The 24194-nt window shown below is 40.0% G+C and overlaps 1 protein-coding gene across 5 annotated transcripts in view; it reads left to right on the top strand.

The window, feature by feature from the left end:
• Positions 1 to 3923: 3923 nt before the first annotated feature.
• Positions 3924 to 24194, top strand: part of LOC136432888 (mitogen-activated protein kinase-binding protein 1-like) — a 31002-nt gene continuing 10731 nt past the window's right edge. For 3 of the 5 annotated variants that reach the window (XM_066424496.1, XM_066424493.1, XM_066424492.1), the window contains exons 1-21: positions 3927 to 4517; positions 4880 to 4971; positions 14777 to 14839; positions 15022 to 15079; positions 15315 to 15407; positions 15577 to 15654; positions 15818 to 15856; positions 16774 to 16872; positions 19428 to 19610; positions 20306 to 20347; positions 20796 to 20956; positions 21232 to 21307; positions 21561 to 21674; positions 21804 to 21950; positions 22064 to 22130; positions 22301 to 22510; positions 22753 to 22878; positions 23063 to 23133; positions 23341 to 23474; positions 23636 to 23711; positions 24016 to 24127. In XM_066424496.1, coding sequence (XP_066280593.1) covers positions 4443 to 4517; positions 4880 to 4971; positions 14777 to 14839; positions 15022 to 15079; positions 15315 to 15407; positions 15577 to 15654; positions 15818 to 15856; positions 16774 to 16872; positions 19428 to 19610; positions 20306 to 20347; positions 20796 to 20956; positions 21232 to 21307; positions 21561 to 21674; positions 21804 to 21950; positions 22064 to 22130; positions 22301 to 22510; positions 22753 to 22878; positions 23063 to 23133; positions 23341 to 23474; positions 23636 to 23711; positions 24016 to 24127 — 2116 coding nt within the window. In that variant the 5' untranslated portion in view covers positions 3927 to 4442. Of the gene's footprint in view, positions 4518 to 4879; positions 4972 to 14776; positions 14840 to 15021; positions 15080 to 15314; positions 15408 to 15576; positions 15655 to 15817; positions 15857 to 16773; positions 16873 to 19427; positions 19611 to 20305; positions 20348 to 20795; positions 20957 to 21231; positions 21308 to 21560; positions 21675 to 21803; positions 21951 to 22063; positions 22131 to 22300; positions 22511 to 22752; positions 22879 to 23062; positions 23134 to 23340; positions 23475 to 23635; positions 23712 to 24015; positions 24128 to 24194 lie in introns of all 5 variants that reach the window. The other 2 variants (XM_066424497.1, XM_066424495.1) reach the window with 2 other exon arrangements.

Raw genomic sequence — 24194 nt, 5'->3', positions numbered from 1 at the left:
TCATGGTAACATATGTAGTATGACATCAACAGATACCAATTATGCAAATAAATTCATAATTTGCATAATTAATACAAAAGCGCCATCTAAGTGGAAAATGATAGGACTGTCAATATTGCAACATGTGTTAGTTAGATAAAGGTGTTTATGACCAAGCATATATTACGTAAATGTGTTAGTCATTTGCATAAACAGGATAGTTAATGGAGATGTGAGGTCGTGGAACTCTTGTTTCATGGAGATATTGTTTTAAGCGTGTTTGTGTGTGTTGGCTTGTTTTCTTTATTGTGTGTGTGTGTCCGGATGCTTGTAGTCAGCATAACTCAAGAACGTCTGGATGGATTGTAAGATATTTGGTATGTGGGTAGGTGTTGGGAGAACAAAGGTCAAGGTCGATTTTGGGCCCCTGGTATGTGTCACTGGAACTGCATTGGTGCTTTTGTCAAAATCTTCCAAGGAGAATAACTGAATAAAGGGACGACAGACTAAAGACCAGGTAAGACCAAGTTTGGACCCTTACAGGTGTGGCAGGTGTGTTTCCTTTGACTATGGACCAGGTAAGACAAGGTAAGACCAGGTAAAGACCATTACAGGAGTGGAAGGTAAATGTCCTTTGACTATGGACCAGGTAAGGGAAAGTAAGGATTCCTACAGGTCTAACAGGTGTGTTTCCTTTGACTATGGGCCAGATACGACCAGGTAGAGACCCTTACAGGTGTGGTAGGTAAGTTTTCTTTGACTGTGGACAAGGTAAGACCAGGTAAGGACACTTACAGGTGTGTCAGGTGAGTTTCTTTTGACTATGGACCAGGTAAGACCAGATAAGGACCCTTACAGCTGTAACATGTGTATTTCCTTTGACTATGGACTAGGTAAGACCAGATAAGGACACTTACAGGTGTTACAGGTGAGTTTCTTTTGACTATGGATCAGGTAAGACCAGGTAATGCCCTTACAGGTGTGACAGGTGACTTTCCTTTGACTAAAGACCAGGTACGATCAAGTTAGGACCCTTAAAGGTGTGGCAGGTCAGTTTCCTTTGACTATGGACCAAATAAGACCAGGTATAGACCCTTACAGGTGTGACAGGTGTGTTTCCTTTGACTATGGACCAGGTAAGACCAGATAAGGACCCTTACAGCTGTAACAGGTGTATTTCCTTTGACTATGGACTAGGTAAGACCAGGTAAGGACACTTACAGGTGTTACAGGTGAGTTTCTTTTGACTTTGGATCAGGTAAGACCAGGTAAAGACCCTTACAGGTGTGGCAGTTGAGTTTCCTCTGAGCATTGACCAGGTAAGACCAGGTAAAGACCCTTACAGGTGTGACAGGTGAGTTTTCTTTGACTATGGACTAGGAAAGACCAGGTAAGGACCCTTACAGGTGTGGCAGGTGAGTTTCCTTTGACTATGAACCGGGTAAGACCAAGTTAGGACCCTTACAGGTCTGACAGGTGTGTTTCCCTTGACTATGGACGAGGTGAGATCAGGTAAAAACCCTTACAGGTATGACAGGGGAGTTTCCTTTGACTATGGACCAGGTACGACAAAGGTAGGACCCTTACAGGGGTGGCAAGCGTGTTCCTTTGACTATGGACCAGGTAAGACCAGGTAAAGACCCTTACAGGTGTGTTAGGTGAGTTTTCTTTGACTACAGACAAGGTAAGATCAGGTAAGACCAGGTAAGGACCCTTACAGGTGTGTTAGGTGAGTCTCCTTTGACTATACAGCAGGTAATATCAGGTAAGACCAGGTAAGGACCCTTACAGGTGTGTTAGGTGAGTTTCCTTTGACTATACAGCAGGTAATATCAGGTAAGACCAGGTAAAGACCATTACAGGTGTGTTAGGTGAGTTTCCTTTGACTATACAGCAGGTAATATCAGGTAAGACCAGGTAAGGACCCTTACAGGTGTGTTAGGTGAGTTTCCATTGACTAAGGACCAGGTAAGACCAATTTAGACCAGGTATTAAAGGACCCTTACAGGTTGGGTAGTTTTGTTTTCTTTGACCTAACACACCTGTAAGGGTCCTTACCATGTCTTACTTGGTCCAAAGTCAAAGGAAACTCACCTGTCACAACCGTTAAGGGCCTTAACTGGTCTTACCTGGTCTATAGTTAAAAGAAACTCACCTACCATATCTGTAAGGGTCCTTACCTGGTCTTACCTGATCTCACCTGGTCTATAGTCAAAGGACACTCACCTAACACACCTGTAAGGGTCTTTACCTGGTCTTACCTGGTCTATAGTAAAAGGAAACTCACTTAACACACCTATAGAAGTCCTTACCTGGTCTTACCTGGTCTATAGTTAAAGAAAACTCACCTAACACACCTGTAAGGGTCCTTACCTGGTCTATAGTCAAAGGAAACTCACCTAACACACCTGTAAGGGTCCTTACCTGGTTTTACTTGATCTATAGTCAAAGGAAACACACCTGCCACACCTGTAAAGGGCCTTAACTGGACACACCTGGTCTATACTCAAGGGAAACTCACCTAACAAACCTGTAACGGTCCTTACCTGGTCTTACCTGGTCTATTTTTGAAGAAAACTCACCTAAAACACCTGTAAGGTTCCTTACCTGGTCTTGCCTGATCTTACCTGCTCTATAGTCAAAGGACACTCACCTAACACACCTGTAAGGGTCTTACCTGGTTTGTAGTTAAAGGAAACTCATCTAACACACCTGTAAGGGTCCTTACCTGGTCTTACTTGGTCTAAAGTAAAAGGAAACTCACCTGACACACCTGTAGGAGTCCTTACCTGCTCTTACCTGGTTTTTAGTTAAAGGAAACTCACCTAATACACCTGTAAGGGTCCTTACCTGGTCTTACCTGGTTTGTAGTTAAAGAAAACTCATCTAACACACCTGTAAGGGTCCTTACCTGGTCTTGCCTGATCTTACCTGGTCTATAGTCAAAGGAAACTCACCTGCCATACCTGTAAAGGGCCTTAACTGGTCACACCTGGTCTATACTCAAGGGAAACTCACCTAACACACCTGTAAGGGTCTATACCTGGTCTCGATCACCTGGCTCATAGTCAAAGGAAATTCACATGATATCTTTTGTTGTCTGCAGCCGGGCAAAAAACAAACATAACAAGAGTTCGGAGATCTCATATCTCCATGAACTATTCTGTTTATGCATATTACTTACACATTTACAAAATATATGCTTGGTCAGAAACACCTTTATCTAACAGCAAAGGTGGCGCAAACCTACACCACTTCTTTGTTACATCACAAGCTATCTGCCACCTAAAAATCAAGACCATAGCACGTCAAGGACAAAAGATACAAAAACGAAAGTTCTGCTGCAGTACCAAGGTCACATGCCAGGCGCACCAAAATTTACCTTAACTTTCGGCTTCACAAAACCCGCCCACATATCAAATATCATCGTAATCCAAAAAGAGGTTCTAGAGATATGCTGGCTACAGTATTGCGGAAACACAAACACACAGACAAACAGACAGACAGACAGACAGACAGACACACCCAAAACTATATCTCCATTTTTCATGGAGATAAAAATGCCCAGAGTGCCACATGTTTATAGGCAAGGTTCAGATTCTTTTTTTTTTATATTGTCAACGCTAGATCGGAACGTTTAAATCTGAAATTTACAATATCCTCAACTTGAACCACTAAAAACATTCCACTATTAAAGGAGACCTAACGTTACATTCAGTGAATGTGTTCGTTCTTTCTAACCCTACCTTCCCTCAAATTACAATGCGATCATCCGGAAGCCTCTGACATAACAATGAGGAGGAGGAAGGATAGCTCCCAGCTGATCGAAATCAGCAGGGAGCTATCCTCCTATCCGAGGAGGATGAGGAGGAGGGATAGCTCCCAGCAGATCGATTTGAAGAACGTCATTCCGAGAGGCGGTCTGTGATTGGCTACAGATGTAAATGTGGCAACTTGAGCAGGACCTGCAGGAGGACAAAGACACCTTGATGGATCCGTTTGCCACATTTTGTCGTTAGAAATATTACTGTCGACTATCATTGAGCCGCTTTCAGTGGTGTGTATAAATTCAAGTTAAGCATTTTCGCTGAAGACATCGCAGTGCCACGGGACGGCCACCCAATCAAAGCCGGGTTGACAGCAGGACGGTTCACAACGGTCCACAGTTCAAATTTGCCGCTGGTGATTTTGCTGCTGAACCTCACAAGCAGCTGAGCCATGGACTGAGCAACATCGTGTCCCCGCAACAGGCACCAAACGCACCAACAACCGACCCACCAAGACGGCGGCAGGAATGACACAGCCTCTGCACGACTGTAAATATTTCTTGTAAACTCGCAGAGACCTGTGCGCCTGAGTTTTCCTGCCGAGCCGGTCCGGGGAAGCCTGTGTTTGGGCCGGTGTCGGTGCACATCCGTCCGATGTTACAGACGTGAACAGAACTGGTGAACAACGTACGAAGGATGGAGAGACGGAACAAACTTACACGGTCACCCTCCATGAAGAGGAGGAGCAAGCCCACACCTCTCTCTGACAGGGTGAGTTTGGGAAATATTCCTTCCCCTTCATCTATTCCAAACTAAGTCTAAATATCTACCCAAGAAAATAAATTATGGGGAGGGGGGGGGGCTATCATGTACAGGTACAGTAGTCAAGTCAAGTAGGTTATTCTCACCTGGCTAAATCTCTGTCTACCAAATTGGTTTGATGGCAAGAAATAATGATATCTTCCTAGTAACGCCAACGCTTCCAGAAATTATAAAGTTTAAGAATTTGCAACGTACCAACACTGACATGTCACAATGTGTGTGAAGGTGTACAAATTGATAATTAAGGATGATAATTGGTGACCCCTCTTCACATTGTTTAAAGCTGTATGTGCTTGTTCTGTTGATGCCAGGTAACTCTAGAGAGAGTGCTGGGGCTGACGCTCACCAATAATTGTGGTCTGGCCAGCAGTCCTGTCACTGGAGTTATTGCCTATCCCGCTGGGTAAGTATAAGTACACTAAACACATCTCGATAGATATCGGATTACTTTTAGTTTTATGAACAACTTTCATGCATCAGTCAGGTATCATTGATAGGTCCGAGTTACCTTGTGTATTGCTTGTTGTTGGTATTTAAACAGACAGGTTTTCAGAGCATGGTTACCAGGAACATTCAGCAATAGCTGCTCACGACAAGTCAAACACAGTGTGCAATTTTACCAGGTTGTGTCACCAAACTACCCAGGTCTAATAAGCACACTGAAGCAGCCATTTGGCACAGAATAACCTATGGTTAGGCAGCAGGGAGAAGGTTAAGGGTAATTTTGCATGTAAACAATTACTTTTGCAGGTCAAATATTGTTGAGTGCAGAATTCAGGCTGTACAAAGGTACAAAGGGGTTACCATATTTCTTTCCACATGGAACTCATTAGATAACCGCACATGTCAAAGCTTTATAAACCTCGTTATGCTGTTAGTCAGAAGTGGAATATGCAAACAGTTTTTGTCACAGATACTGACTGGAAGCTGGACAACCATGTCATGACTCACTGTCCGTTAGTGATTACTCTTGTCCTTTTGTCCCTTCTGGTTAAGACCGTTGCTGGAATTCTTGTTTGTTTATGAAGTTTGCAGTTCCAGGACATTGATTAGCACAGTGTCATCATAAGCTTTACTCTAAACGGAAACATACATGTATGATGTAGATGTCAATTTTCTTTGCCCTTTAAAAGGACAGGAAGTAGCAGATGCGTCTTACAAAGCTCAAACCTCCTTTCCAGGTCATGTTTGTTCATCCCTCAGTGAAACAGCAAACACAAAGAGGAGTGTAAACAGCTTCCTTGCATGCTGGTTTGACTTTTCCCAGAGTTAAATTGAGAACCCTGTTTGTCAATGGAGTTAGTAATTAGGTAGTTCTGTAACTGACCTAAAACAAGGACAAGTTGATGAAGATTTCTTGTACAATCACTAATGGGATCAAATTGTTGAGCCCTTTTCTGTCATACGTTGACTTGTAGTAAAATCTGGAGCCTTAGAAATTACTACTAAATGTCCAGCATTGGTTCGGTGTATAATTTACAGTTGAGATCCCCACAATGTAGAATTTTATAGGATCTGTATATTCTGTCAACACCATGTTCGCAAGACGGGACTGATGCTGGTCTGTTGAGTTGTTGACAGAACTTATAGAGGTCTAATCTTCTAATGATAATAATGATAACTGTTAACCTGCATTAGTACATTTACGGTATTGTATTAGTACTATTACACTGAAAGAAAACCGAAATATGCAAATGTTTTGCTGTAAAAACTTTCTAGCACATTCCAAACCCAAAGGCAGCTCCTTTTGGTTGAGTATGATACGCTTTGACCAAGGTCGACCAGAAAGAAAGAAAGCTATTAGGTAAACATACTGGGGTGCAGGTTAGCCTTTAAAAACAGACAGGAAGGACAGGAAAGCTGCCGATAGATTCCTAGGATTTTATCCAGTCTCTAGTTTTTACCAGTTAAAGATGTGTAGATCATCATAGTTGCTGGTCTTAGAGTAAATATTAGTCACAGTCAATATTGTGTGCTATTTCTGGTCTGTTGGAAACAATTGAATTCCTTCTTCGTCAGATTTGTGTCCAGGCTTCGTGTTCAATTAATGTAGATGTACATTATGTTTTTCCTGTTTTGTCAGCTATGAGGACTAATAACACCTAGCCATGTTTACATGTTACAGAGGCATTGGTGCAAGGAATGTTTTCTCAGTACATAGTACATAGTAAACTAAACCCACTTTTCCTTGTAATTAACAGACCATGTACAACCAACTTGACAAGGGCCATTGCTGCTATGTGAACTCCATATTTGTGTTGTTCACCTTTTGTTTGGTGTGCCTTCAACACAATCTAGACAACCATCCATGGCCCTGCTCCAATAGACTCCAACTTTGTCAACAGTATCTACTGTGACAAATTGATTCACTCAGCCATGGTCTGTTTTGCTTTGTTTCTTTAGAGAGGGAAGAGTCACCCTCAGGGCATTCAATGTTGTACACATTTGGCTACAGAATACTCTTGTGCTGCTTTGTCAGCTTTTAACAGTTACTGATATTTTTCATCATTCAAGTGGTTGAAAATGATGTTTTGTCTGCTGATATGTTTTGTTGGCCGGCCTGTTAAATTTGGATTTGTTCCGGTCAAAGAACATGTGTATAGAGAAATGATAGGTCTGTTCATCTGATACAGACAGTTCCAGCAGTAGTAGCTGTAATTTCTGGGGTAAGGGAGTTGCTAAAAGTGGAATCACAAGGACATGACTGTAACACAAGACCAGTTGGTTATTCAATGTTATATACAGTGCCTTTGAAATCTGCCCCTTCCATCTGTGTGGTCATGAACCTGTGCCCATTTATATTTGGGAAAAATAAATTGTTTAGATATTCCAAGATCACTTGAGGAAATATCTGTTGATGAACACAGAAATATTGACCATTTGGATTGCTCCCATTGACATTGTCTTTAGGGTCCATATGATATTGTTGATATTGTGAAATTACTCTTCATGCTGAATTTTCAAGAATCTAGGATACATAGATATCGAGATTGGACGACTGCTCAACATAAAACTGAATATCGCTGCTGATTGACCATTCAGGTTGTGGGCAGTTGATTGTGAGGATCTATCAAGATTGTAGCCAGAGGACAGATACTGTGACCTTCAGAATGCCCCAGCCATTAACAACTATTTCATTAAGCCTAGCTCAACCTATTTCAAGGTCCCTTATCTGCATATCACATTAACAGGGTTTATTCAATCTTAAACTTGAATCAAGAAAGCTGAAGATTAGCTATTCATAGTGCAAATCAATTGTAAGTAAGATTGAGAGTAATCATGTAATGCATGAAAATGGCCATAGCTAAATGTCTAAACACTGCATCCTGTTGGTGTTTCTGATAAGGATTATAGTGCTGCAAGCCATTCATATGTGACATATGTTTCCAATATGTTTTGTGCCTGCATTATAAGCCTGTTAAGTGTCCATAAATTGTTTGTCAGTACCTAGAGGCGTCACCTGAAAATGATAGTCTTTTCTTGTGTTATGTTGGCATGGTTTCTGTCAGGTGCAACAATAGCTGACTTTAACCTTATAGGCCTTGTGCTTTATCAATGAAGCTTTGGTGATATTCCATTTATATTAATGCAACCCCAAAGTACAATCTATAGAATGGAACAGAAGGTCACGCTACATATTATGACAGCTGTCTCATGCGTCAGAACTGGAAACATCAGTGCAGAGGCTTCGATCTCCAACAATCTCAGCAGCTGGAGACATTCTAATTGGGCTCTACTTGGTATTTTTACATCCATTAGAAGCCAAAGGAACAGCTTTGCATTGGAATGTATACAGTTTATACCCTCTAGGTAGAAATCAATAAATGCTGTTGCCTATAGTCATGTCTTACAGATGCTACATATTAAGTATTATATCAGCAGCTTACAACTCTAGCAGTCATGCAACTGTAGCTTACACTGTCTAACATTATGATCTTCATGAAAAATGCAGAAAACTTTTTGACACTTTTCTATAACATATAGCTAAATCATCTGTGTACCTATGCAGCAACCTGAAGTTGTCCATTATATGTAGCTGCACCACCTCTCCACCATTCAATCATATCCCTGGGGCCTGGGCTCTCTGGAACAATTTTGTGTTTTTGTGGCTCGTGTTTCATACCACAGGTCCCCAACTGTTAAGTCTGGCAGAAGTCTAGCTATAGAGGTGTAAGTGTGCATGTCACAGGTGTAGGGGGCAAATTTCTGACATGTATTGGGTTTCTAGTGCCTAACAATAGGAGTATAATATAAGATTGTTTCTTGCCATATGAGGCCCACTACTGATTTTATCATATGGGATCTGTCATAAGATTTGACTTCATCATTCATGGAGTTTCACCAGCCAGAAAATGTGTCAAACCTGCCCTACAACATGTACAGATTTTTAGTCTGAGCTATCAACCTCCCTCTGTGCCATAGGTCATGGACTGTTTCTCTTGGCTGACCCTCTGCTGGAAGTTTGGAACACTTGAAATGCTGCATACAATACAACTATACCAACCTATCACTCATAGTCATACGATTTGGACAATATTCCTTACCTTGTTGTTATCCATTCCTGATAGACCTAGCACAAATGTATTTATCTTAAGTTAAGAAAGATTTCAAATCACTGCAATGAGAAACAAGTATGCAAGATCTATCACTTACAAGTCTGTGTGATATTGACTGCTAATTTGCAATTGCCTGATAATTGGTCTTGAGAGTAATACTGCTAAAATACTAGGATGTTATCAAGGAGGTTATATAACCTCCTTGATGGTATGAAGCTTGTTTGAAGAGAGGATCTGTTTGAAGATTTGTTGTCAGTCCTATTTAGGTCATTGTAGGTCAGCTGTTGGAAGCCTGCTGGGTTAGACAACCCAGGCCAGGCAACATTTCCCTGGGGACAAATTTGTTTCTCATGCCTCAACACAGGCTCATCCTCACTGCCTAAAATGTTGCTTCCAGTACTTTGAAGGGTTTGGCAATGGTGCAAATTGTGTAAATCGTTTGAAGTACAATGTATTACATGAAGATGTAGATCTCTGTTTAAGTAGTGGTAGATGCCATCTGAAATATAGGACAACAAAAACAAATAGTCTAGCCAAGGAGGTCTAACAGGTAGCATACAAATTATATTACAAATTTACATTTAGTTGTCAAAGCAGCAGTTTCAGATCAAAGAGGCTTATATTTTTAATTAGAGTTTTGAATTTGTATTTATATTTTGCCTCAGCTAGTTGTATATATCATCAGTTCTTCATTATATGACACGGTCCTGAAATTCCTATGTTTGCACATAAAGATTGAAGAATTCAGGTCTACCCAGATTCCTATACAGTAAAAACTGTAATTTCCAGAGTTGAAGTTCTTAAGTTCTTTAGTCATCTCTCTGCCGGCATTGCCATAACCAATGCGTATTTTGGTAATGACTGAGCCCGCACCGTGGAGAATATTAATCCTGTTGGGAGATATGTTCTGTAGCAATCTAAATTACATAGCAATACTCATGGCACAGGGGTTACCAGCTGCTTATCTGACACCGTCAGACTCAGTCACCTTAGCTATCTCCTTCAGACAGATGTTCACCTATGGCATTTGGTCCCTTGCTACCTGACGTGATCTAGAATATATAGTCCTTATTGTTTTATCATGGGCATAACTGCCTCAAAATTGTATGTAGATGCTTCAAGAACTGATGTCATTGGGAAGATATACATGTAGATCTACTAATACATTTCTTGCGCTGCGCGTGTCATTTTTGTTAAGACATCCCTTAGTATCTTGGGAAATGAGTCACTTTTGTATTGCCTTTTTTTGGCACCAAGTACAGATAAAACTAGGGTAAAATTGTCTGCTTTTCTGAAATCAAGCAATATTGTTCATTACTTTTATATGCCAGAGTGCGTAGATCTACTGTGGCAGTCTCTGGAATTTGGTGCAAGACTGCAGCAAGATTAGCCTCCGTTGCAGACTCTGAAGCGGCTTTTTGGGGGGCTAAATAATACACTTTTTGCAGCCACCCCGTAACTATCAGCCATCCTGTAACCATCAGCCGCCTAGAGTCTGCGGTATTGCGCCTTGTCAAAGCGAAATTAAAATCACGTTAGGGCAATTAACGCAGAGGTGCGAATTTCCTGCCTATGGTAGACCGCACAATAAGAACAGTATACACGCACCTCCCCCAGTCAGTGTGCTGTCACGCTTGTGGCAAAATAGTTTGCTATGTCTACTGTTCCTAAAGACAAACTTCGATTATTAGAAGCAGTGTTTCCGCCAGACCGCGACTGAGATCTTGAGAGGCCGTCCACTTGGGGAGGGCCGTACCGCGAAAATTGATTGACCGTACCGCGAAAATTAATTGACTAGGAAAAGTACTAGTAACTGAATGTTGTGATCAGAAAAAACTTTGTTAATTTTTCAAAATCAATTTGTTACGAAGGTCGCTATAATACTGCTTCAATCGTCACAAAATGCTATCTATTTTGACAAGAAACGCCCGAAGTGTAAAGGGAAATTCCCGCCCGTGTGGTCACGTCACATCTTGCTGTCAACCAATCAGAGCACAGTCTTTATGACGCAACCCAATCAGCGCTCAGAACCTTGCATATCAATGAGTTTAAAAACATGGCGGACGGCCCGGGACGGGTTGCGACTCGAGCGAGCGTCATGACTTATGTGAATTCATAGCGAAAATAACGATTTATCTACGGTAAATACGGAGAATTTTCACGAAAAAATATTCACAGGAATATATGTTGTGTCGAATACGGCCAGAAATAAAGGCGAACCACGGCAAATCACGACGTAGAGGCTGAAATGCACGGGCGAAAATTCTTGTTTTGTTTACGTGTTGTTGGACGGGGCAGGTTGGGACTCGAGCGAGCGTCGTGACGTATGTGAATTCATAGCGAAAATAACGATTTATCTACGGTACATACGGAGAATTTTCACGGAAAAATATTCGAAGAAATATATATTGTGTCGAATACGGCCAGAAATGAAGGCGAACCGCGGCAAATCACGACGTAGAGGCTGAAATGCACGGGCGAAATTCTTGTTTTGTTTACGTTTTTCCTTGTTTTCTTCGATGACTTTCTTCGATTGAGTCTTAAAAAACGGGTTTTTAATGAGAAATGGCAAACTATTTTGCCACAAGCGTGACAGCACACTGACTGGGGGAGGTGCGTGTATACTGTTCTTATTGTGCGGTCTACCATAGGCAGGAAATTCGCACCTCTGCGTTAATTGCCCTAACGTGATTTTAATTTCGCTTTGACAAGGCGCAATACCGCAGACTCTAGGCGGCTGATGGTTACAGGATGGCTGATAGTTACGGGGTGGCTGCAAAAAGTGTATTATTTAGCCCCCCAAAAAGCCGCTTCAGAGTCTGCAACGGAGGCTAAGCAAGATGACCAATTTGTCAGACTGACATAGCCTGTGTCTCTCTCCAATCTCCCACTTGTCTGGATAGCATTAGCAGGATCAAATAATTCACATCCACATGAAGTAATATGGCCCTGTTTGTATTTCACCTAACTCAGGATATCCCCCTTTCTTTAGGTATAACACTGTAATTGGGCTGAAACTGTGAAAGTAAATACATCTGATGTAAGAATATACTGGACTTTCAGCCTCATTGTTGAAATTTATATGTTTCATTGTTTGTCACATCACACTACATATTTTCATATATCCAATCTCCCTGGCTTTGATTTACACTGACCGGTGCATAATGCCTACCAACAGCCTAGGGATCATGCATATGAATAAAGGAAGACTAAATATTTTGTGTTCCTGACTGGCATCCTGACAGTAGATCTGATCAACATCTAACTGTGAGACAAATGAAGACAGGAAGGTAAATTCTGAGATGAAATGAACAGTCTCCTTGACCAGTTTGGAATACAAGAAGACTTGCAAAACTGCTGCTTGTTGTTGAATTGTGTCAAGTGACACCCAGTCTGTTTACCCAACATGCACCTCCCTGCTGTCTTCAAGAGCCTGTTTGCTGACAGGAGAAAGTATTAGGGTCTAGGGATTCATTTAAAAGTCAAAAGAATCTATTTTCTCTTCACCCCAGATACTGAGATACAGTGTAGTTTGGTTTCCTGAAGATAAACAAACATTTATGCTTATAGTTATACCTGTACTACTGTACTTATAGCCTCAGTTCCTAAATCAGGGATAATCAATGATACATATTAAAAGATAAGTGTTGTTCCTAGGGACTGCAGGCATTCAGTCTGTCTGAGTAGGCTTTGACCTTGGAGTTCTAAATCTGAACTACAGACATGTCATGAACTTGAAGCTGTGATAAGGAAACCCCCAAGCTAAATTTGGTGTTAATGGGTCTTAGTTGGAGTTGGCAAGAAAATTTACATGAAATTGCTCGGTAGACTGTTTGTTTTGCTCAAATGCCACATCCTACTGTTATATCATATACATATACATATACAGCATAGCAGAACAGAGTTGGCAATGAAAGGTTGTACAATAGCAATATGAATGGTTATGCTTTCCTTTGACATACGGGGGAATGTAGATGGCATTTCGTGCAAGAATACGAAATCTTCCTGTATTTGTCACGATGATATTTTCTTTGTTTGGTTGCCAGTTACATGTAGGCTACCCGGCCTGATGAAGACTGTCTTAATTAATTCTGATGCCATTTCCTGATTTGCTTTGCTCCTCCTGTTCAGTTCAAAGAGCCTGTGACAGGATGCTTTTTGTTGTCTGTCCACCAAAGGAAAGATTTGTTCTTTTCATGATGTGCTGAGTCATCAATTGAATAAGTGGTCTGTGTTGTTGTAGCTAAGCAAGCTGGTATGATATTGTAGTGTGCAAGATTATGTTTTGTACTAAATGAAAGTCACGTAGAGTAGATTTGTCAGTAGCTGGAATAGACTAGTTGAACAGAAAAGGCTTTTTCAAGGATTATTAGAATTGTTGCTTTACTGCTTATATGCAGTACTTGAAACACATAAATGGTCAGTAAATCCATTTTTGTAAGATAATGTATCAGTATACTTTAGTTGAAATGTTCCTGTTGAAGATAATTTCACTCTGAGCTCATTGTTTGAAGAATTCTAATTGTTGGTTGCATGATACCCAGTAGTATTGGGACTGTAAGGGGAGTGATTTCTCTTGTGTACATAGTAATTAGTATCCCCTTTCACTGGAGACTTCACAGCTCCATGACAATAGGGTAAGCTTGTCATAATACACACCGGAAAGGGTTCATTACCCATCATCATGTGTATTTGGGTGTTATTTGGTAGTTCAGCTGATAGATGTTATATGGAATTTTGTTCTGTGTAATGTTGATTAATCATCCAAATGGTTAAATTAGTTATGTGCATGTGGTGCTTGAAACTAAAGAAATGAGATGGAACGGAAAAAAACCCAAGATATTCAATAGTAGGGTATCCAAGATTGTGAAATGGTAGACAGATCACATGGGATTTCTGGAAAAGGTCAACTGCTCTAAAATGAATGTATTATGATCCTCTGCAAATGCTACCAGTATATCTATCAGGCACATGGCAAGCATGCCAAGCTTGACCAAACCCTTTTGGCCTCTCCTGTACCCAAATCTGACCCCCAGATCGTGCCTGTGAGAGGTAAACTGGCTTGGTTGTTGCTAGATCTGGATATAGTTTTGAGGTATCATATATCAGGCAAGTCTGGACTAATGCTCAGTTTGGCACTAGTTCTGTACCTACAGCGTATCATATATCACCTGAATAGCAGGTGTTATAATGCCTTGTGTGGTCTGGATCCTTGCCAGATACAGTATTAAGAATCATTAACCTATTTAGGATACACTTTGTAGCCTATGTTGATTATATGTGGTGTTGACAAAAGTGTGAACGCATGAATTATGGTATCCACACTTGTGTATAGCTGTTGAAATTTTAAGTGAGTCATGACCAAGAAATGGCTTTATCCTTTGCCGTATCTCCAATAGTCCCTCAGTGCCATGATTTCTCCTCAGGCTTGTCATCACCTGTGATAAGCCATTCCTGTAGCATTTATATTGTATGACTTTTCCTCTAAAGTTTAAGATAGTAACTTGGCAATAGACCTATTTTGGCACTCCATCTTTACAAGTGGGAGTAGCCTGCCAAGTAGACATAGAAACATAACACTACCACAAAGATACCATGTCTAAAGCATGAGTACTTTTGAACTAAAAAGTAACATTTCTACCCTTTTTTCAGATGTGTGGTGGTGCTGTTCAACACTAAGAAGAACAAACAAAGTCATATCTTTAATACTTCAAGGTGAGTTTACATGATCATCATTTCCTCTGAGTCTGTTGTCTCAATCTGTTTGTCAATGCTGTACTTTCTACCTGATGATAGATGTTAGGTTTTCAAGAAATATATCATGACTAGCTAGGATATATTTGGACTCACTTGAATATATTTGGCATATAATGTTTATTTGTTTTCCTTTCCTTCAGAAAAACAATATCAGCACTAGCATTTTCCAAAGACGGGAAATATGTTATCACAGGAGAGGTGAGTAAAAATAATTCTGTCACTGTAGCCCCATAGTGGGGTAATACTGAAATTTGACTGGAATACTATCTTCAATCCTTCCCATCATCATTTCAAATGACACCCTTTCTATACGAACTTCATCACAATCAAATGTGCCTCTTTTGCTGCCAAAACCGGTCATATTTCATAACCATAGCTAATTGATGTGCCGTGAACTGATGCTGAAAGATGTGCTTTATATTTTCCATGGCAGAGTGGGCACCAGCCAGGTGTGCGTGTGTGGGATGTGGAGGAGAAGACACAAGTTGCAGAGTTCCAGGGACACAAGTTTGGAGTATCATGTGTGGTAAGTCTAGCCTGAGATTTCCTTTTGTCCCTTTTCTTTGTTTGATGATGGACGAACATGTCCTTGTGATGTCCCATGTTACAAAAGAGGTTTTTGACCACTGAAGTAGATCTATCTCTAAGACTTGACAAATAACATTGACAGGACATGTCAACTCTTTTGTCTACAGGCATTCTCCTCCAACATGAAGTATGTGGTTTCTGTAGGCTACCAACACGACATGCTGGTGAATGTATGGAACTGGAGAGTAAGTGTCAACAACTCTTCCCTAATGCTTAGACAGAAATATCTCAAAGCATATTTTATTTTCACAACCTTGTATTTGATTTTTGATTTGATGCGCCAAGAGGAATTTTTACAATGTACAATTCTTTTGCTGGAACTTACTTTCTCATTTTGGTCTCTTCCAGACAAGCACGTTGGTGGCTTCCAATAAAGTTTCATCAAAGGTAACCTTAAACCTGGATATAACATTTGTTTAAAGGAAGGGGAAAGTGTAAAATCGGGGAAAGTGTAAAATTGCAAAACCTATTTTTCACTCAACCTTAGGCCACACCAATGTAATTTCTTGGTCAACGGATTTTTTGAAAAAAAATGCTAAATTCCAAAATCAACATGAAAACAGAATCTCAGAGGAAAGTCTGTACTTTGGTGCACACAGTTTCAGGGTGTGAACAGGGTCAGGTGCAAGTTTTCATCCCAGCCTTCTGTTTTCATTATTTTTTTTGGTTAAAATTAAAAAAAAATCTGTTAACCAAGAAATTAAATTGGTGTGGCCTTAGATTACTGGTGTCATTCATAGTAAAGATATGGAGTTGATTTGGATTTGACTGTAACCAAGTTAAGAGTATCAAGTGTAGTTGCTATCTATTGATTGTTGAGTTTTCCTGTTTGTTGTTCTGTATGAATGCTAATAGATGTTTGATCTAGCAGTACAAGCTACTGCAGTTTAACTTTAAGTTAAGGGGAAACTGGAAAGTGTGATGCCTTATCAGGGAAGTTGTGCAGTGTTAGAGACTTCCGGTCTTGTGCTTTTTTCATAGGAGGGTAACCTTCAATTCACTTGGCAAGTGCCAGTACGAAAGGATGAATGTTTGACTCAGGCTAAACCTGCTATGTTAGGACATTACCTGTTTAACAAGTGATCATCTAAAGCAGTAATTGTATGGCTCAAGAGTAGGAGTGGAGTACCTTTGTTAACACTGTTGCCACGAAAGAAATACCCCGATGATACCCAGATGACTGAGATAACAATTCTCATGCAAGCTCAAATTCATATAATCATATCTTTTATCAATGAATCATGTCCTGCAAAGCTCCTTTGTACCAGGATGGACAGGTGAAATAACAGGTGTTTCCCTTTCAGGTTAAGTCCATGTCATTCTCGGAGGACAGCAGCTATTTTGTCACCGTTGGTAACCGACATGTCAAGTTCTGGTATCTGGATGAATCTAAAGCTTCAAAGGTGGGTGGCTGGTTATGCTGGTGTTAAAAACTGGGGTAAACTGTCCCCATTGCTTTACAATAGCATGTTGGGTGGAAACTGCCTACTAGAATTACCTAAAGCTGTTGAATAAAATGTGTTTCTTGATTTACACTATGTGCTATGGAGATTGACTGCTTGGTATGCAGAAAAGCTTTTAAAAGATTTGTTGTGTTGGAAGGATCATAGCGATTTTGGAAACCCCAACCCTGGCCCTGGCTTTACATGAAATCATCAGGCATTCATCAAGAATGTAGAAATCAGTTGTTCTTGCAATGAAACCTTCAATTTCATATTTTGGCTGAAAGTCAAAACCACTGTCTACTCAATGGTGCTCTGTACATCATCTAGATTTTTTTAATTTTATGTTGCTGATTTTACAACCTTACAAAAATCCATGGACCTCCTGTCAATGAGGTCATGGTGTGCACCTTCATGTGACACATTCAATATTCCACCATTCTATTCCAACATACACTTCAGTCTCAGATTTGATGTTCAGTTTCTTAGCTTCAACAGGACTGATTTATAGGCAAATGAGGTTATGGTTTTTAGATTAATGTTTGGATGTCGGCCAAGATTTGCTCAGCCTGTACTATTTGGCTCCAGCCTGCCAGATACAATCAATATCAGTCTGGGGTAATGTCTCCCTCTGACACTGCTTTCTGGGGCGTATCCAGACTGTTAAAACTGAATATCAAGATTTAGGGTCACAATAACGGCCATTCTGAATTATTCACTTGGTTCCTAGCTACAATGTACTTGGATGCATTTGTCACACATGAAGATTATTTTTTATTTCATTCGATAACTAATAAAACTGATGTGAGGTAGTGGTCAACCTTAAAATGGTTGGATTGATTACTTGAAGTAGCAGGCTAATAGGATAAAGCAGTTCTATCTGGCATGCCAACATTTCATTTCATGTATAGATTATTCAGTGGGAATAATCCGTTACTGAATAGCTGCCTCAAGAACTAGAATTGGCAGTTCAATGGATAAAAGAAAGTGAACCTCCTCTGTTTGTGTAGGTATGAATATTCAACAAGTCATTTGTTATCTTTGTGCTACATACCGCTTGTTTTCCCAATACTGCTGCATTGTCTGAAATAAACCGGGCAATTCTGGTGGGCAGTTTTGAATTTCCCTTTTCAGTGGAAATATCTTATTACTACACAAGTCATGTACATCATGTATAATACAATGTACTATTCACTGTATATGAAAAAAATAAACAGCATGTATTTACAAATATACATTTACAAATGTACTTGTATTATCTTTGGATGATTTTGAACTTTTGTTTTAGGTCATGCACACCAAAACAATATTTTGAGTAGCAGTCATTTTATGGTTTAGTAGCTAGCCCCATGAACATGGACTAGATGCAGGCAGACATGTTTTTCAGCATCATCAACCCTACCCCACGATTCTGCTACTTTTTTAAGGACATGCTATTATCCTCTTGCTGCAGAATAAAAGCCTCCTCTGCCCGTGCTTAAAAACACATTTGCTGATAATTCCCATGGTTCTTTTCACTCTTCACTGAGTTCCATGCTGGTAGGTCAATATGTGACTTAGAGTGATGATTGGCTTTCCAGCATGGTCAAGGCAAATTTCCCTCTTGCTGTCGGGTACCCCAAATGCATATTCATGTTTATGTATGTCTACTGACATTTTCATCGATGACTGTAATTCAATCAATGAGACATTTCTGGATGACTTACAGAAAATACATGATATTGTGGATTGCCCCAATTGATTTAGGGATCACTGATTTCTAATAATCTATTAAAATTAGTGTATTGTGCTGGCAACTACCCTAAAATAACCCCATTCCTTATATATGTCTTATGATGTAAGCCTTACACATAAAATAGTGCAGGTGACTTTACCACTGTAATACATCTTCATACATTGGATTAGATCTTGTTTTAATCTATATCACTAGATAGGTTTGCTGATCATATTCAAGGGAAGCAACCATTGGTAAAAGACATGTATTTTCATAAGTGTAATAGTATTGTAAAATGCTACAATGCTTTCATGATGTTAGATTTGGCACAAACGTCTGTGTCTTTACAAAATACCAAGGAAGCCATGTATACAAAACGTTGTGTTGCACTTTCTCCATCAATTTGATCCAGAGTTCACTCCTTGCTGAAATTGCCAATTGACCTGGGGTGAGCTGCAGTTCCTGTGCCAACAAGGACTTTGACCCTCTAGCTTTCAGTTAGAAATACTGGGAAAGGCAATAGTCTCTTGAAATCAGTACTAGTACAGCATCATAAATAAACAGACTTAAAATACGATTACCTTTGTGATCTGTAAAATGTAGGAAGTTAACAGCAATTCCATATACATGTACTGATAAGGGGCGATAGATGTCAGGGGTCCAGTATTTATTCTTGGCTGAACCTTTTAGTTTAAATGAAATACAGTAGCTTAAAACAACTAACTATACTCTTCTGATTACTTGGTTTGGACTTTGAAAGTGTGCCATCGATGTATGCTTATGTAAATTATGTCACTTGCAGAATTTAGGAACAGTGCCATTGCTTGGTCGATCAGGCATCCTGGGAGAACAGAGGAACAACTTCTTCTGTGATGTTGCCTGTGGGCGGGGCATGATGAAGGCCAGTACCTACTGTATCACCAGGTCAGGTCTGCTCTGTGAGTTCAATGAGAGACGCCTTCTGGACAAGTGGGTAGAACTCAGGGTAAGCACACTTTGTCCTGACATGTAAAATAACATTTGTCCAAATATTACAGAAGCATGATCTATGGTCATTTACTTCTTGAGGCAGGTTGGACATTGATATTACATGGACTACTGGTACAATTTTCAAAGCTTTGTGTATTCATATTAAGGTTGAGTCAATACTAATTTTTGCATGACCCACATTGGTCAATTACAATGAATTGTGTGGTATCTGAACATTAACATTGCATGGAAACTGAGGTTGCTTGTGGCACACTCAGATATATGATGTAAATCCTTTGTGACAGTAGCACACTACAGCACATGTACATCTTCCAGTTGCTTGAAATGGTATCCGACATGTACAAGATTAATACTAACCCATTCTTATTCTAACATTTACATCTTCTCTAGTTGTGTCTCTTTATTTACATAATCATGCATCTCAAAGTATTAGTGATGAAGGTATTGTAATACTAGAAAGATAATATTTCAGACTTCTAGTAATGTACTTAATGTACATCATGATGATGAGTAATGTACAATGACTGAGTTTGGTTATCTTCTAACCCAGAATACATTGTGTCACTGTTTATCAAACTAACAGTAGCAAAAGTGGGAGGGCTATCACTGAACAGGACTTCTTGCATCCAGTTGCTCTGCATGTTTCACTACAGCACATTTTCACACCACTGTCTTGTATCTCTCTGCTAGACGTGTGACTCTCTGTCTTATGGACAGGATGGAAAAACTGTAGTGAGTGGATCTTGATATGCATTTTGTAAGCAGCTGCATGTAACATGCCTTTGCTGTATGCTCTACTTTAGGTAGATTGCTTTGATATTGACTTGTTAATTGAAGATTGCTTGCAGTTACATAAAGAGGGTGAAGACCGTTCTGTTTCTCAACGTTAAGCATTGCTGTCAACTTACTAAACAGTTACATTCACCACACCTATATCTAATGTATTTGTTGTATTGTCTGCAATCTACTGAAGTGTTTCTCTATCCTCTTACACCAGTGTTTACATGTGTATTTGTATAAATGTAGGAAATTCAAATCCTTACATCTATAGGACTAGGAGCAACTTCTGTTCAGAATCTGACCGGGACAACTATTTTTGTATGTGCCCTCGAACCCAACACAGTTACTAATATCATGTAAGTCATCAAATGAAGAAGCCAAGTACTATTTTCTGTTGCAGACAACTTGTGCCAACTGTATCTCTGTATCAGAGAACCACATCGCCTGTGGGTGTGCTGATGGGGTGGTGAGGCTGTTTGACCCCAAAACCCTGCACTATATCTGCACCCTTCCCAAACCCCACTACCTGGGGCTAGATGTTGCTGCTAGTGTTGATCCAAGGTAAGCTTTGCTCAACTAAGCTTCTAAACGTTTATGTACAGACTGCAATTAATGTCAGTTTTATTTTTTGTCTAGATGTAAATCACACTGTTCTTTGTGGTTGCAATCTGGTTGTCTTTCATGACACAAGTAAAGGCTGAATTTTAGACAAGACCTGGTTCGAATGAATGATTTAGCTTTTCTCTCTGTGACTGTATAATAACTTGTTGCGAATGATGTAAGAAACATATTTCTGTCATCATGATGAACAATGTTAATTTTCTGTGACTTTTCAGTCAATTCATCACAAAGAATGACAATGCAAAGTACCCAAGCACAATTGCTGTCAAGTATGATGAACAAAATAATAAGGTAAGAACACATACAATGTATGTTCCCAAACAAAATCACTTTGTGTGTAAGCATGAACTATTGTGAGCATTTGGTAATTTTTAATTTTCAGTCAGATTGAATCCATATGTGTTTCACTTGATAATGGTTAAAGAATCATTCCATATTGTATCCTCTGATTGTCATCAAGTTATTGTTGAGTATTTTCCTCATTTCCATTGATAGTAAAGCCAGCAGATAATTGATGCCTTTACATCATGATTTTCTCCTGCAGGTGACTTGTATATATGACGACCACAGCCTGTATGTGTGGGATGTGAAAGATGAGAAGAAGATTGGCAAGGCCTGGTCCTTCCTGTACCACAGCTCCTGTGTGTGGGGAGTAGAGGTAATGCTCTTTTGATAAGAAAACTTCAGATATTGTGCAGTTCAAACTTTGGAAACTTTCTTTACATAAGCACCTTTAAGGGACTGTTATTGTCTTAATTGCAGAGTAAACACTTTGTTCCTTCCACAGACTTATCCAAATGTCCCAGAAGGGTTCAAGGCAGCCCTTCCAGCTGGTTCCTTCATCACTTGTGGTTCAGACGACACTATCCGGATCTGGAACCTGGACTCCACACTCCACACAGACACTGTTCTCAAGAGGAACATCTACAGTAATGTGAGTTTGTTCTCTGAAGTTTTCACAATGCATTGATATGCTGGCATGCAAACTTTCTTGCATGATTTTGTGATACAGGGGCTAACTGAATCACTTTACCATTTGTTTTACAGGAGCTGTTGAAAGTTATCTATATAGATGAAAGTTACCAGAATATCCGAGATGTGGATTATAACCCAGGTAAGTCAAAGCTCCACTGTCACTAAGTTGTTCTGAAGCAAGTTTTAAACATGGTTACGTTACAGCTTTTGTCAAACTCAATATCCAAGGTAAATCTATCATTGGGTGTCCCTTTTTTGTCTTCAGAACAGGCGTGATAACAGAAATTCTATATTTTCTACAATGTCCAGCTGGGAGCAATGACAAGACAGACGACAGCTATGGAGGGAAGAACGGTGTCCGTTGTGTGAAGGTGAGTCCTGATGGCCAGCACCTGGCTTCAGGAGATCGCTGTGGGAACATCCGTGTCCACGAGCTGCAGTTCATGGACCAGCTGAAGTACCTGGAGGCACACGACGGAGAGGTCCTGTGTCTGGAGTACGCCAACCCAGATCAGACAGGTAGGAAAGATGCATTTTGTAGCAAAATGTTGGTCATGGAGCAGGTTTTATTACCAAAGTTTGTGTGCAAACTGAAAAAAAATTGTTGAAGAATAACATCCTTCAAAATCATTTGTGTTGAATCCACATAGGGTCATAAATAACACAGGTACAAAAAGACAGTCTATCAAAGTATGTTGTATTAAAAGCTAACTAGCCTTGTCTTTAAATGTTGTTCAAGTCAAATGTTTGTTCTTCCACAGGTCTGAATCTTCTTGCCTCCTCCAGCCGTGACAGACTCATTCACATCTTCCAAGCCGACAGGAATTATTCACTGCTGCAGACACTGGACGATCACTCAGCAGCCATTACAGCAGTCAAATTTACAGGTATAAAGTCTGCACGTGTTGATTTTAACTCTAGAAACAGGTACAGCTAGGAGATTTCCATGCTAGGAAAGTACCATTCGAGATTATGAGTTCTACTAACCTTGCTTAGATTTTCTCCAATAACCAGTTGGTTTGCTAATTCCCATTTCTTTCCAGTGTCCTCACTGTTTCTTTATTTTTGTAGATCACAATGGCCAGCTGCAGATGCTGAGTTGTGGGGCTGACAAGGCACTCATGTTCCGCTCACTACAACAGGTAAACCTTTTAGGCATTTGGCGTGTTAATTGTAGCACACCATGAACCATCAGGCAATGCATAGTTAACAGTATTTGACAAAAAAACAGTTTCTACTTTCCAATGTTTCTTAACAAAAGGCAACTATGAGTGCATGCTCCAGGTGGAATTGAAGTTACATGTCATATATCAGTATTACAATGACAAGTTTTATATTCTGTACTGCAGGGGCCAACCAATACCAACACCGACATGCAGTTCATCAGGAACCACTACATTCTGGGCAAGTGCACATTCTATGACATGGATGTGGACATCACCAAGAAGTATGTGGCTACTGCCTGTCAGGATAGAAATGTCAGGTATGATAGAATAAATTACTTTGTTTACATTTGTTTTCATTATGTTTGTTAACATTTAGCAAAAGGAACTTGGATTGACTAAGACTCAGAAAATCTCAGAACTTTTGATAAAGCCAACCAGTCAATGATTAAAGACATCATGTTTGTTTTTCCATTTGCAGAATTTTCAACACTAACAGCGGGAAGCTAAAGAAGGGTTACAAAGGCTCATTAGGAGATGATGGCACATTGATAAAGGTGGGTGAAGAATCAACTGTGTTATACTTGAAGTAAAGACATGTTTTCTTCAGAACTAAGTTCCTTCCTTCCATTTATATGAAAACAAGCAGAGTGAAAAGGGAAGAAAGAAAAAGGCATAGAAATCTGCAACCTTACCTCTTCATGCATAACTTGCTACCAAACCTTTGCAAAAATGCCATTCCTAGTCATTTCTAAGAAATAGAGAATAATTGAGATTAATTGTTAAATTGAGTTGGACACAGGTATTTGTATAATCCAAGTTGTGTGTTGAATCTAAACAAGCATGTGGAACCCCATGCAGGTGCAACTGGACCCATCAGGAATGTATGCAGTCACCAGCTGTTCTGACAAAAACCTGAGCATCTATGACTTCTACTCAGGAGAATGTGTGGCCACCATGTTTGGACACTCAGGTCAGCACCTGGACACTTTGTAGCTTTGCACAAGTCATAGCAGAGCTTCAGAACGTTTTTACCTAAG

Source organism: Branchiostoma lanceolatum, chromosome 4, assembly GCF_035083965.1.
Source record: "Branchiostoma lanceolatum isolate klBraLanc5 chromosome 4, klBraLanc5.hap2, whole genome shotgun sequence".
NCBI classification, from domain to species: domain Eukaryota; kingdom Metazoa; phylum Chordata; class Leptocardii; order Amphioxiformes; family Branchiostomatidae; genus Branchiostoma; species Branchiostoma lanceolatum.
Note: the sequence above shows the minus strand (reverse complement) of the source record. Positions and strands in the feature narration are given on the sequence as shown.